This window comes from Stenella coeruleoalba (genome assembly GCF_951394435.1).
Source record: "Stenella coeruleoalba genome assembly, chromosome: 15".
Classification (NCBI taxonomy): Eukaryota; Metazoa; Chordata; class Mammalia; order Artiodactyla; family Delphinidae; genus Stenella; species Stenella coeruleoalba.
Window position 1 is genome coordinate 55,462,391 of NC_137161.1, and position 15,417 is coordinate 55,477,807.

Here is a 15,417-nt window from a genome sequence, read left to right on the forward strand (position 1 = left end):
TATTACCAGCAGAGAAAATACAGTCCCTGCTCTGGGTCTCAGTGTTACAATATTGTTCTTCAACTGTCACCTGAAGGTGGCAAAGCTGATGGTTCACTCCTTCATTCATTCATTTCTTCATATACTCATAATGCATTCACCCATTCAATCGGTGAGTCAGCCAGCCAGGAAAGAGACATTTATCATTCATCTCCCATGGCTCAGCTTGTGTCTCGCACTGCCCATGTCACACCCCTGCTATGATCCTTAAGTGTCTCCTCCTAGTTTTTAGGATGAAATGTATCCTCTTGGGCTGCACCCAGGGTTCTTCATGGTCCAACCCCTGCCTCCCTCTACAGTGTATTCTCCCGCCCTTCCTTCATACACACGCCCACCAACTAGTGACACAAAGGTCCACATGTATTCCCCCAAATCCAGAACACAATTCACCTCTCTGCATCCTGCCACATGCTTTGTCCTCTGCTGGTACAGTTTTGGTCCCCTTTACCTTTTCTCTTAAACATCTCCCAGTGAAAATGTAACCTTCAGAATCGGCACGCCTGTGGTGTGTCCCTGATTTAAGTTTACTCAGCCCCCTGTGATTCATTCTGACCCCTGCTCTCAATAGTCTGTATTATAATTGTCTTTTTCTACCTCTTTCACTTCCACTAAACTGGGGACTGCATATGCTTTGGAGGACGAACTTAAGTGTCCAGGGGATAGTAGTTGCTCAGGAAAGATGTGTTTAATAAGCGTATGAGAACCTTTCCTTCATGTTTCCTGAAAGGCTTTTTGCACATGTCCTTTGACATTTTTGTAAAAATCACCGCCAGTCTAAAAATTGCCTTACCTCCCATTTATTGACTGTATTGTGTGCCGAGAACTCTACCAAGTCGGCATCATGTGTTACCGTGTTCAGTCGTCACAGAACCTTATAAGGTGTGTGCCATTGTTATTGCTCATTTTCCAGATTAGAAAACGATCACCATCCTCTTTATTCAATCCAACAGCGTTGGCAAAATGACCAGGTACATTATCTTCATGATGGGGCCCTTGAAAGTTGAAGAAAGTTAGCTGGTAGGTTTTGAATACCAAAGGAGCTTGGAAGAGCAGTATGGCAACCACCAGAAGGTCTTGACTTCCAGATACAATTTAGGGTGTGTTAGGAAGGAGTTGCCAGTGAAATCTGTCAGTAAATACAAGGGTTGACGAGAAAGTCACTAATTATGCCTATGTTATTTTGGCTTTATATATACATATGTTAGTTGGTAAGATTGTCTTTATTATTTTACACCTAGCTGCCTGCATTGATAGTTTTGTCCCAGGTAAATGCTTCTAAATTGCTTATAAGTAGGTGGGGACAATCCCTTGCTGGTAAATTTGATGGGCTCCTTGCATGGGTTTTACGAAGCCGGTTATCTGATGTAGGTGGCATCTACTGCCACCTAGAGGCAGTACATGCTAATTGCAGAGAAAGTATCTAGAAATGAAGCGTCTCTGAAATGTTAAAACTCTAGAACTGAGAGTATGGGAATGGCCTATATGATTAACTCAAATGTTAAAGTGGCTTTTCTCCTCGTTCCTGCCTGTATAGGGGTGTCAATGTAATATCATACTATCCAGGCTTTTACTTGGGGGATGGGGTAGAGTGCGAGGCAGAGTAATGAGTTATGCTAATAATGTAACATTGTCTACACCAACTTAGGCCAACAGAACTTGCTAGATATAGATGTTCTATATCTGCATTGTCTGACATGGAAGCCACCAGCCACGTGTGGCTACTGAGCATGCTGAATGTGGCTAGTGCAAGGAAGGCACTGGATTTCCCATTTTACTTAATCTTAGTCCATTTCACTTTAAGAGCCACATGGGGTCAACCATAATGAACAGCACAGGCCTGCACAATCAAGAAATGAAAAATGAAAACCGTAAAAAATAAAATTTAAGTCTGGCAGATGGTTACTTGGACTTCAGAACACCAAACAGCCTCGTCAAATGTTTTAGGAGATTTACTAATATTTTTATCTGTATGGCCTCAACAATTATGCAGGCGTATTTTCAGATTTTTGAACAGCCTCGATGAAGGGATACCTTTAATGAGTATTCTCCTTTTCTAGATGAGGTTTTCTCTAATTATCTATTAGAACTCACTGCACCCCAGTACCAGCAAGCCCCTCCCCTTGCTTTATCCCCATAGTGCTTATCTCCTTCTGCCAGCTCTGTATTTCCTTAATGAGTTTATTGTCTATCTTCCCCTGTGTGAATTAGGATCCATGACAGTAACATCTTTGTTGTTTTGCTTGCTGCTGAATCCTGGATCCGTAATGGGCGCTCAGTGGATGTTCAATAAATATTTGTTGGATGAATGAATGAATGACTCAGCAGTTTCTTCCTGTCCTTATTCCTTTGTTCTGGCATTTTCCTACCATTTAGGGGAAGCAAAAGCACACTGGAAAGAACATTCGGGTCCACTCAGAGCCTCTTTGCTTTCCTCTTGTTCTTTTAGCAGACAGATGATGCGGCGCCCACGGATGGTCAGCCCCAGACACAACCTTCCGAAAATACGGAAAACAAGTCCCAGCCCAAGAGGCTGCATGTCTCCAACATCCCCTTCAGGTTCCGGGATCCCGACCTCCGACAAATGTTTGGCGTAAGTACTGCCTTTCTCCTCTGCAGTGCCCGCTCTGGGATCCCCAGAGCCCTTCCCTCCTCATGTAAGTTCTTGGTATTCATAATACGAAGGTGAGGTGTTTACATGGCTGGGGAAAAAAAGGCATTTTAGATCCTAGTCTGTGGGTATCTTGGGGCCAGGATCTCTATGATTTTAGTATGAATTTCTTTGCATATGTTCACCAGCTTTCCACTTGGACCAATGGTACTTCTTCTAATTAGCAATTTGAATGTCAAATGGAAAATGGGCTCCCAGATAACACATTGTTGCAACAAGCCCATTGATGATCCCCCATCGAGTGGCCCAGGACCCCATGTCATGACTAAAATAACCATGATGATCCACCTTGGTTTTTCTTGCTACTGCAATTGCCAAATTATTAGGAAGAGTGACTCATGACATATTTCTGCAGACCTTACTCTTTCCCAGGCACTGAGCATCTAGATTTCAGAGGAAGTTGAGAATAATTAGTTCTGCATAAAGCTTCACTGAAACAAAACAAAACCACTACAGATTTCTGAGTCTGACATGCATCCTGCAATGTACGTTCTCCCAGAATCCGTGGTGAGGATTCAGAGATTTTGATTGTGATGTCGTATGCCACAAATGACAGCCTTGCCCAGGCACCACGGTGGAACACAGAGCAGGGCAGAAGCTACCACCAACCCAGAGAAAAGAAATGATAGGGTTGCTTGCTCATGGGACATTGTGACCCTGATTCTTTTTCTGGACGATATTTGCACCATCCTCCTTGGGAAGGGATGAGTTTGCCATTTCTTTGGACTCAGTGTTCCATCAAAGGACAAAGCTACGACAGGACTTGGATAGTATTCATTTTTGCAAATGCAGTCAGTCTGTTTGTCTATGACAGCCCAGCATTGGTGGGAAATGTCTGTGGATTCAATGAACAAAACTACGTCCTTAACATATGACTTAGAGTAGAGGTTGGTGGCCTAGAGATTCCCCTTCTAAAAGCTTTTTGGATGGATGCAGATATTACAAAAGGAATAAGAAGAGGCTCAACTTTAATGCCTAGCTCTGAGCCAACTAGATCTCCTTCCCCATGTGAAAAGGCGAGCTCTGTGTCGTCACTCCACAATGGAGGGGTTAGCATGAACACTTTCTTTAACATGCATGATGTTTATCAAGTGTGCATCTGACACAAAAGCAAAGAAGCGTCCTCATATTTAAGATACCCAGGCTTGAATCCTGACATTTCAGTGGAAAAGGTCAACTTCTGCTCTTTTATCTCTCTCATTTGGTAATAACCTTGAGTTGAGCCCTCTAACTCTTGCAGAGCAGAGATACCCTCGGGCACTTTCAGGTCAAAGATGACTTTGAAAAGTGCAGAACATTCAAAGTTAAAGCCAAGGTTAAGTGTGTGTAAAGCAGTGAGACCAGGTTTGAATGATCAACAGCCAGAAGAATTAGATCCCTTTTGCCACGTCAGGTTCAGAAGTTGTCTTGTTCTTCAATGTGTCTTAATTCATCAAGTGTCACTGGGATGCTGGCTTTGAATTTGGTCCTCTTAATGACCATCCTGTGCTCTTCTCTGGTGTCACTCATTGCAACACACCCTAACTCCCACCCCTGAGGATGCTCTGTCCTCGCTTGTCTTCTTTGTTATCTTGAAAGTTACCAGAGGGCTACACTGCTAAGGTATTCAAAATATTCACAGCTAGACTCCGAAGAAGAGATCCTGCTTGTGTGAATATCTGAGCCTCTCTATTCTTATCGGGGTAGAACAGGTGGCATAGAGCAAAGTCTTGCCAAAAGATGAATCGTGCTACCGGTTGTCAAACCTTGATCAAAATCTACTAGTTTCAGAGCTACTTTTTGTAAGTCAAAATTTTCAAGCAACTGACAAGATGTGGATTTGACAAGATGATAGCTACACTTAGAATCTATCTATCTATTCAGAAAATGCAGCATTCGGTAATTCTGAAATTAATTCAGTTCATCACAAACTGCCTCTCTGTCCAATTTTTAAAGTATGCAAGATTTTTTCATGGGTTTTGTCCATAAAAATCATCGGGGACCTACGGATTCCTGGACTCTGCAATAACTCTGAGACATCCTTGGTTTACAACCACCATTCTGAAGCCATGGAATTTTAATACTGCAAAAAATGTATCCTTCCTGGCCAAACCTGGGTGGCGGCAAACTCGTGTGGTTACGTGATACACTTAGTGGCATGAATCACGTGAAAAGGCATCTGTAAACATTCTGATCGGTTCCTCCACTCCAGTTGAGAGAATTAAACGTGGTTTCCTCTTTCGGTTCATAGTGACTCTAAGAAATCACATTTTAATCCCAGTCAGGTGTTTTCCAAGTCATTGAGACAGGAGATGTCATCTCTCCTTTTGTTGCTGTTTTGCCCTGGTCCCTTCACTCTGGCAGGGGCTACAAGTTGTGAGATGGCAGAGAAAAACCCTCACAAAGATTTTTGCGTTTTTCTTCTTGGTCTCTTTTGTTCAGTATGGCCATGGGGATTTCAAACCAAAACCAAAACCCAATGGAAAAACAGCCTCCTTTTTCAGTGGCAGTGTTTAGAACAACTTCTGTAACCATGAATAATTCAGCCGTGAAGCTCGCAACCCCTGCAGGCCTAATGGTTACCGCAGGTGCCTCAACATTTTATTTTTAATGTGTGGCTTTAGTGTCTCTTTGTCAGAATCCTGGTTTCCCTTCTTTCACAATTCACTTTATATATATATATATATATATATTTTTTTTTTTTTTGCGGTATGCGGGCCTCTCACTGTTGTGGCCTCTCCCGTTGCGGAGCACAGGCTCCGGACGCGCAGGCTGAGCGGTCATGGTTCACAGGCCCAGCCGCTCCGCGGCACATGGGATCGTCCCAGACCGGGGCACGAACCCATGTCCCCTGCATCGGCAGGTGGACTCTCCACCACTGCGCCACCAGGGAAGCCCCTTGCTTTATATTCTTTACTTCCTTCTCTTTTGGATAAATTTGTTCCAGTGTTTGGCATTAAATCATCCAGGTCATCTTAGATTTCCTGGGTTTTTTTTTCTTTTTTAGATGGAACTTTCCTTGGTCAAAACATGATGTGGCCACAACATCCAAAGCAGAAGCCAATCTTTTTAAAACACCAGTTGGCGTGTGAGTGAATGGGATCTTATATTATCAGGGGCCTTGGTTCTGGCCCCAGCTACCTACTTCTTGATCATGTCAGAGCATGCGTTTCCTTTCCGTTTGAATTTTCAATGAACCCATGAAAGCAATGTATGGATTTCCACCAAATTAATCACAATGTCTTGCTCTTGAATAAAAAGCTCAATTTAACTTAATATTTAATAGTAAGCATTTGCGGTGTGAGAGAGGTGGTGATTATAGATCCAGGCCTCTGATACAAGGCATTTCATTCTAGAATTGTCTTCAGAAACAGCTATTCAGTGAGTACTGGCTTCAGATTTTACCACTGCCTTGTCAAGGGCACAGCGTTGCTTTCGTTATCAAAATACAGGCCTTTGGGGCATGAATATGATCCACTGAATTCTCTATTGTCACCAGACACAGATTACATGACTTTCAGAACATGCAAAAGAAGTTTTCATTAGAGAAGAAAAGAAGCTTTCACGATCACCTTTGATGTATAACAAAATAGAGATGTTTTCGGACATGGCATGTTGCCTTCTATTCTGCATCCAAAACATGAAGCCGACCCTAAGAAAACTGGGATGATGCCTTTTCTTAGCCTCCATGCACACTCTTTGAACTAAGCTTTACTTTCATGTTTTATACTGTATCCATTGAACACTTTTCAGAGGTTTTCAGAGAAATATTATTTGATCTGAGAATATCAAAAAATGGGTGGTACCTATTTGCCCAAGTGTGTGCCTGTAAGCTCCTGGATTTTATCCTTGACACAGCTATTGAAACACCTCGCCTGGATTCTGAGATGTTGTTGAGCACGGCTGAATGTCGGTGTTGAGCAAACAAATCCTAGTTATGTCTGCGAATGAGTTGTGTCTATTTAAATGGAAAATGTGCCAGCTGTGTTTACATCATTAGTACCAAACTTCCCAATTAAACTGTTGATACTATAAATATAGTACACAACTGCCTTAGGAAGGGGGCTTACATCAGCATTCTTCTTATGGCTTGTTTCACTGGCTTTGAGGATCTTCCACCCAGTGGCAACTGCCAAAGAGGCAAACACTGGGGGCCGTTTCAGGGCATATGGTGCCATTGTTCCATTCAGGGAATGACACATGTGAAGATTACCTTTTCATTGGTTCTGTCTCAACCAGATCTTACTTTAAAGGAAGCGTTTTTGTGTTGACTGCTTAGAGAATGTTCCATGGATGACATTTGCTTCGTGGTTTTAGAGGAAGTCCTTTTCAAGCTTCTCTATCCATAAATATGTGTGCTTCCAGCCTCTTAGGCCTGAAATAAATATGATAGCATCTGTCTGGACTGAATATTCTAAGGAGGTTATATCAGAATTATGGCTTCTGAGGAGTTCACAAAGCTGGAGGACTTTTTAACTATGAAATTCACTTCACCTTTCAATGGCAAATCCTGCATTTCCCAAATCTGAAAATTATCTTCTATTTTTAACGATTTTCTCTGCCCAAATCAAGGGCACGGAAAATGCAGTAGAAGAATCTTCTCTTGACCAAAAGAATAGTTTAGTGTCCACAAATTACAGGGTGAGTTAGCTGCTTGTTTCTTGGTATTTCCATACGGCATGCTAGAGATGTAGACCTTCCATCTTCTCTCCTGGTTGAGCCTTCTCTTCTTGATTTCTTCCTATCCTTCTACTTCTCTCTGAAGTAGAGAAGCACTTCTGCTCCACAAGAAGAATTCAAGTCTGTAATCTACTGGATGGGTACATATCCTGAGGGATGGGCACATTTCTGTGACCCAAGATGACATAGCTTTGGGTTTCTTTTTCTCATAGTCAAAACTACTCTCATTTCAAGATTTTGAGCTATTTATATTCCACTGGAGCATACATATGTTTTTCTGTCTTTCTGAGTAATGTAGATTTATTTGTACATTCCAGAGGATAGCCTCTGTATATTCCAAATTTTTGTTTCTTTTTTTTTTTGAATCTCAGTAAGACCTTCTTGACACTTACTCTCCGGGCCTCCCAGTATTCTGTGAGTGGTGCACATGGGTCAGTCAAGCTGCCCCTAATTCTCTGTATCTAATTGTTCCCTTTCTCTCCTGCCCCTCCCTCCCCATGGCTCCATCCTCTGCTACACAAAGGCTGCTTAAGGCTTTCCACCCAGTGGAGAGAGACAGAATACAGAATCTCCTAGGGTTATAAAAGATGTAATAAAAATTCAGGCTGCAAAAGCAAATGGAACAATAGGAAGGCTCAAAATCAGGGAAAAAGAGGATGGAAATTTTACTTTATGTTGTTCTGTTTGTTTTTTAATCACTGAAACAGGCATTTGCTCTCATTCTGCGTCAGGGTAAAATTTCTATCTGATTTTCCCCCGGGCCTTGTCACACACTTTTGCGCTACTGTCTCCCACCTGTACTCATGTAGAACAGACCACACTCAAAAAATGCCCATTCGACTTCATGCGATCTAAGAAAACAGAACGGATTCCAGCATCAGGGAAAAGGATTTTGAATTATCAAATGCTTTTGGAGCGGGGTCCATGTTCCCATTTTTTAAGTGTGAATTACAGACTGATGTGCGTGTGTCACTAGGACTACTAGGGTAGTCTGTTACTAGTCATAGTAAGTTACAAAATACAAGACACAATATCAGAAATTTTAATTTCAGATAACAAATATTTTATTAAGTATAAGTATGTCCCAAGTATTGTGTGGGGTACACTTATCCTGAAAAATCTGACATTTAAATTTAACTAAGCATCTGTATTTTATCAGGCTACCTAATGTATTTGTCATCTGAAACTTTGTTTCTAGATTTGAATATGTTGAGTTTCTTCCACTTTTTATAAAGCCTATTCACGCTAATTGTCTAAAATCTGTTTGTTTAACAACAAGGAGAATCATCTTGAAAGAAGTACATTTCAGCCTGAGGATAGACCACAACTGTGCTGGTTTCTTGCTTGTGATGGGTGTCTGTGTAGTGGATCTTCCTTTTATCTTTACTTCTCTTGTATGGCCTGGCTGCTCCTGGCTTTTGCAGAGCCAAGGTCCAAAATCCTCAACATCCCATTCTAGTCGGATATTTTACTATCAAAATCCCACTTTACCAAGCGGGCTTTGCCCAGTGGCTAGTGACGTACCCTAGAAGAGCCCTTGTATATACTAGCTGTTTTTAATCTTTGCTGCTCAGTGCCTGGGAAGGCAATCACTCACATATCAAGAAAGAAAAGTAGAATTAACCTCTCGATTACATACTTGGTACTGGGCCCCTATTCTGATAGCTTATATGGTGGGATATGCCATAATTTGGAAATAATACATGCGGTTGTATTTTCTCTTGGTTCAAGTGCATCGTTTAATGAAAGAACAACATAAAATGTATATCCTTGACATTAAAAGAGAAAACAAATTCTGACTTGGGGCACAATTACCCATGCGCATAATATGATTCAGTGTGTTTCTCTTCTTGCTTATAAAATATTTCTATTTCTTTGCAGCAATTTGGTAAAATCTTAGATGTTGAAATTATTTTTAATGAGCGAGGCTCAAAGGTAAGCAACTTCATTCACTTTAGAATTGTTTAGCTTATGTTGAAATGTTTGTTATTAATACGGGGAAACAACTGCACTGTTTTAATCAGTACGTTGTGAAAATACACTTCCGTGGGAATTCCTTTAGGGACCACCTCCCGTTTCCAAAATGGTGGGGACTACATTGGATTCAGTTTAAAATGTATGAGGGGGTAATTTTAAATCGCTGTTTTATATATATCTGTAGAATGTCTATATATCAAATTTTCCAGAGGAAAACTACCCATGCTTAAAAAAATAATGTTGTTGCTACATTTTTGTTTTTCAGTGATAATTATGTTCTTTATATTAAAAAGTGAGTTGATAGTCTCATGAGCAGGTAAATATGTGATTATTCTGTATTAATAAAGTGCAGTTCTTTTCCTGGGTTGTAGGGGAGAAAATCTAATATACACCAACCTTTTGAATAAAACTTGATCCATTAGTCTGTGTACCCACCCACATTTTGCAATTTGCCATTGCTTTTAGTTAGCTTTTTTTTTTTTTTTTTTTTTCTGGGAAACCAATTTTTAAGTAGATTTTCTTAGAGCTAACAGTGTTAGTAAAAATCAGAGGTTATGTGGTCAAACTCCAGCAACTTCAAAATGGAAATAGGTTGGTAGGGAAAAAAAAGCCCAACTCTTCCAAAACATCTTCTGTATCAGTGGTCATCTAAGAGCAGTATCCAGATGGGCAGCATCAGCACGACCTGGGAATTTAGAAATGCAGATTCTCAGGGTCCAACCCAGACCTTATTGAATCAGATCCTCAGAAATTGGAGCCCAGCAATCTGTGTTTTAACAAACCTACCAGGGCTGTGGTGAAACTGATAAACCCTGTGTCTTCCTGTTTTTGACACACGCCCTCGCTTCCTTTGAATGCAAACTAGCCCTTCGCCCCCTGGGGCTTCGAGGTTGCTAAAGCATCCTCCTTCTACCTGCATCGACGGAAAATGCAAGAGAGCCATCAGAATCTCCCCGGAGGAAAGCAGTGCATTTGGCAGAGCAGCCGCAGATACTGTGGTAACAGGGAAGGATGCTGCAAAAGACTTGGATATTGACATCAGGAACTAGAAAGGGAACACGTTCAATAACTCTGCCTGGTTTCCGGTCTGCCAGGAATGTTCAGCTGCCTTCACATCCCCAGACTGTGAAAGTGGGGATGGAGAGAAGTTGATTACCAAGCACAGAGAGATCCCAGGTTCAGCCCCAGAGCTTTTCGTACACAGGCAATTTGGGACAAGCCAGCATCCAGGAGGGTTACTAAAAAGAACAGGTTTTACCTGAGGGGGCAAGAGCCAGTCTCCTGGGTATAGTAACCATTTCCTCCCCACAAAGCAATCCTTTATTATTCCTTGGACAGTCTGTACCCTCTTCGTCCTAAATAGGTTTAGTATTAACCTAATAGGATAATGCTGATTGAATTGAAGAAAGAAAATGCCAGTATTCTCTTTTCCACAGTCAAAATGGTGGTGTGATATTCCAGATGAGTGTAAAAAAAAAAAAGAAAAATCAATTCATTATACTCTCTGGTTTTGCTACTTTAGGGAGCTCATCATTGTGTAATTTCAGATGTTTTACAGTCATCCTTGTAATATGTCAGTAGTTTGACCTCCAGGCTGGGGGAAAAATAAGCTAACTCTCTTTCTGCTGTGGTATGAAAAGCATTACAGGTACTATTTCTATATGTGCAAAGTCAAGTGCATTAAGAGAAAAATGCGCCTGATCCTTTTCACTCAGGACTGATGTATTCTGGGCAAAGTTATAGAAGATGTTGGCCAACTTTCTTCTAATCCTGCGTCCTAGCACTGCTGCCTTTAAAGGTGTTTTTTTTTTTTTTAATTTATATTCCATGTGTACTTTGTTTTGTAACTTTTGCAAGTTGGAGGAAACTAATTTTTTTCGAGAGCTGTTTAAGGACATTAGAAGAATATCATTTGCTATTTTGAAAGGACAATGGTGGTGCTATTTTTAAGACTTCTTCCCTCGTTCTCGTGATTAGCCTGTCTCTAGGGCTTTAGGAATAAGACCATTTAAATTTGCTGCATCGAGAGATTGATTTTGTGAAGCTGTGAAGCCTTTTTTTTTTTTTTTTTTTTTTGATTAAGAACCATCAAAAATAGCCTCTCTCTCAGTGGGTTTGCTCCCTCTGAAAGAACTGGTCTTGCAGGTGTGGGAGCTGACTGGTACCACTGGAATGTCATGGAGACAGTCCAGTTGGGAACTGCTGAATGAAGGAAACAGCTCACACGGGGATATCCTTCTTTCGTACTTGACGTTATCCTTTACGGGAAAAGGTCTTATTTAAAGGAACATTTCCACTTTAATGGTCGAGAAACCTGAACTGTTGGTATGACCTGATTTTCATCCTTTGGTATTGGAGAAGTAGCCAGGAAATACAGGAGAGCTTACAAGCTAGGAGCTGACCTTCTGGCCGTCGTCTTTGGGGACCATCCCAAGACAGCCACTCAATGCTCAATGAGGGAGGCTCAATGTGGGTGTTTGGTGTGTGTGTGTGTGTGTGCGTGTGCCTGTGCATATACACCTATATACACACAAGCAGTATCTATATCATCCTGGGGATGAATAATGTACAAGTTCATGTATAGAAGGATAGCAAGTAAACAAGGAAATCACTTTCAGAAAAGATCTGCCAGACTTGGAAAATGGAATGAGATAGCATTTCAGGGTGAGAGATACTATCATTCATTTTTCCTTTTTGGAGATTTTAAGATGTTGTATTTACCTCTGAAACATTTTATTTGGGGGGTGCAGCCAGAGATAGCTTTTTCATAGACTAGGAAATGCAGTCTGCTCTTTGATTCAGTGATGTCTATAGTATTGGTTGCATTGCAGTACAAGGTTGGTGAATCGGACATGAGCGAGACAGAAGTGCTTCCTGTTCTCACAGACTTTCCAGAGTAGCCTGAGAGACGGATCCTTAAGACAAACAGATGCAACAGAGTTTGCTGTGTTCTCAGCGAAAAGGCTGCTGAGACTCCAAGCAGGCAGACCAATCTTGTTGGAAGCTGGGAGGGTTTCTGGGAGAAGTGGCATTTAAGCTGCGAGAAAAAGATGAGTCGGGGAAGGAGGGAAGATGGTCTTCCAGGGAGAAGGGTCTGCGTGTGAAAAGGCGATTGGGAACAAGTGGGTCATAAAGCCCTTAGTCCCACAGGAAAATGAGCCTTCAGACCCTTTTCAACAGCTCTCCTCTTCTAGGTGATAGGAGTTCTCTGCACCAGAAACTGGTGGAATCAGATTTTCATGTAAGATGAAAAGTCAGCGCACACATCCATCCGGATACTTCAGAGCCTTTATTTCAGCGATAAAATATTGTATTTGTATTACTACAAAAAGGGAAGATATCGCCTAAATATATCCCACAAGACTAAAGTAGAAAAATAACTGGGATACAGGAAGATCAGAATTTATGTTTCACAAAAAGATTTAAAAATAAGCAAGTCACGGCTGGTCCACATTAGGGTCGCCATTATCTGCCTAGGGGTCATGCCTTCCCATCATAGGGCACAAATATCCCAGATTCTCTTCTCCTGAAGGATTGCACCTTCTCTTAGCTCCCCCTTCTCTGTTAAGGTAAACCCTGGGAAGCAGTGTCTCTCCTCCAGCACTTAGGGAGCATCTGACTCCCCCCATACAGCCCCTCCTGCACACTTGATCTTTACAGGGCTATTGCGTTGCACTCAGTTCCTTCCTGTGCTCGCCAGGCCAAGTCCAGAAGGTGCTTCTTTTGATCCCCTTTTTAAGACTGAGATAAAAATATTCAAAATATTTTAAGAGTATTCTGCAAGTTACATTTTGCTTAAGACAGAATTCTGACCACGAGGCAGGTCAAAAGAAACAGCACCTGTGCTTGATGGAGAGGGTGCCTAACAATGGCCAGCTGGTGGTCTCTGGTTATGGTGTAGCTCCCCAGATGAGAATCTGGCCATCTTCTGACCCAGGGACATCATAGCACTTCTTACCTGGGTGGGAGGTAGGATTGTCCAATGGCACACGTAGGAGAATCCCTTTGGTATTTGGGGGACTGAGTCTGGAGCAAGGTCTTCATGAACCCAGCTTTGCCAGATCTCAGCTGGGCATCTCAGCAGGTTGAAATGAGCCACTCAAAAAAAAAAGGTTAGCAGAAAATAATGAGAGTAAAAAAAATAATAAAGAGAATAAATATATTTTTCACTTTATATATAAAGTGAAAATGGAGTAGAATTCCTTTTTAGTTTATGAACTTGGGGTTCAGAATAAATTTTTATCTTCACTTTCACCGCTCCCTGACATACATGATGCAGCTTTTAGGCCAGTGTGGTTTGCTCTGGGCTCAGACCACAATCACAATGACTCGATTCGTTGGGATCGTGTTAGACAGGTGGGTGGCATGTTCGACTTTCTCCTGCCTGTGTTCCTTCCAGCACTGCGGTGACACCGACTGTTAGTGCCTGTCGACAACAATGATGCCACCAAGCCCTCCATCGATAAATCACATCGGACTGTGGACTTCCTTTCCTTGCCAAGTGAAAGAATTGCCCCAGATAGAGCCGGAGTCCTAGTTTCCCTAATTACTTATTAAATGTATGGCATGGCTATGGATGCTAGAGCACTGGGCTTAGAGGTCAGGAAGAGAACATTCCTATGTGATTTTGGCTGACCCCTAGGTTTAAGATACGAATCACCAAGTCAGATAGATATTCATCTCAAAAACTCACTCCACTCCCTAAATTGCTCTATAGAAACTGGCAATGTAATATTCTACTCATTCAAAGAACTGAATCCTTCTGATAGTGCTTAGTGGTATGAGAGGCCATGGAAACCCAATTGCTGGGCCACATAGGTAACTTTTTCGGCAGATTTCTGGGTTCCACTCAGGGATTCTGATCCGATAGATATGGGTCAGGGCTCAGGAATCTGAATGTTTAATATGCTCTCCAGTTCCTTCTGATGTACAACTAAGTGTGGGACCCACTGGCTAAGAGTCAGAGCCATCAAATAGAGCGACCCCCCTCCCCCAAATTCTGTCTTTTGCCTGTTGAAGAGCTATTATTTCAAAACTAATCGGCACGTATCTTTGAGTACCAAATGTGGGCATCCTACCAGTGATGTATAGAACTAAGTAGCGTCCTTCTAAGCATGTAACCTTATTAGGTTAATCAAATAGTTCAGACCTACCCTAATCATGGACCTTCACTGTGGGAAATATGAAGAGTAATTCAGCCTAATCCCCCAAGTGAATAATTAATTTTTTTCTCTATCAGATAATTATCTAATCTAACTTGAAGACATCCACAGCTAGTTTCTTCTATGCATGAGCCCATCTTAATATTGGAAAGTTCTCTCTTAGTTAAAGCACTGGGTAACAGCTCTCTAAATACCCTGAGTTTCGGACATCCCTTTAGCAATCTAATGAGGATCTGAGAGTTAACAGCTAATGACTAGCTGTGATTTGTAATGACGGTCTATTTTATTAGTGGGACAGACTGTCCTACTGCCCCAGCTAAGCTTAAAGCTAGCATTTTTCCTTTATGTAAAGATTACTGAACACAAAGAGGAGTCCTGGCACATTGCATTATTTCACCCAGTTTACACTGTGAAGACCAGAACGAGCTGGGCATATTTGCACTGGAATTGTTTCAAACGGTTGGTGTATATTTCTGAACAAGATGTACAAATATTTTTAGGGGTTGTAAAAATAATGTGTCATATTTTCTGTTACTCTTCTTAGGAACAGTGTCAGTGAAGAAAAAGGATGGATTTTTAACAATGCGATGTTTGGGGGGTTGTTTTTTGAGGCTGAAATATTAAACAAAATATGCCAGTGGTGCAGAAAAGGGTATATTTGTTATTGACCAATAAAAGTTCCCAGAGTGTTATTATAAATGACATTCTATTAAAGGAGCTTCTTTATTTTCTACCAGTTGATTTGATAAATGAATACCAGCATAATGTCTTAGGACTTTACCATATGAATACACATTTCCCTTTTGGGTTAATAAAGTAGTCGGGAAAGTTGACAAATTCCGAAGCATGTATATTATTTTCAGGGTCAGAGGGGAAGTATTAATACAAGAATGTTACTTGAACTGTTTGCAT

At 41.4% G+C, this 15,417-nt stretch overlaps 1 protein-coding gene across 12 annotated transcripts in view; it reads left to right on the forward strand.

Moving 5' to 3' along the window:
• Nucleotides 1–15,417, forward strand: part of RBFOX1 (RNA binding fox-1 homolog 1) — a gene marked incomplete at both ends in the record, with an annotated part of 1,077,914 nt that overhangs the window by 946,592 nt on the left and 115,905 nt on the right. For all 12 annotated transcript variants that reach the window (XR_013831497.1, XM_079944057.1, XM_079944063.1 and 9 more), the window contains 2 exons: nt 2,486–2,629; nt 9,248–9,301. Coding sequence is in view for 11 of the 12 variants with exons in the window: in XM_079944057.1 (XP_079800183.1) it covers nt 2,486–2,629; nt 9,248–9,301 (198 nt within the window). The remainder of the gene's footprint in view (nt 1–2,485; nt 2,630–9,247; nt 9,302–15,417) is intronic.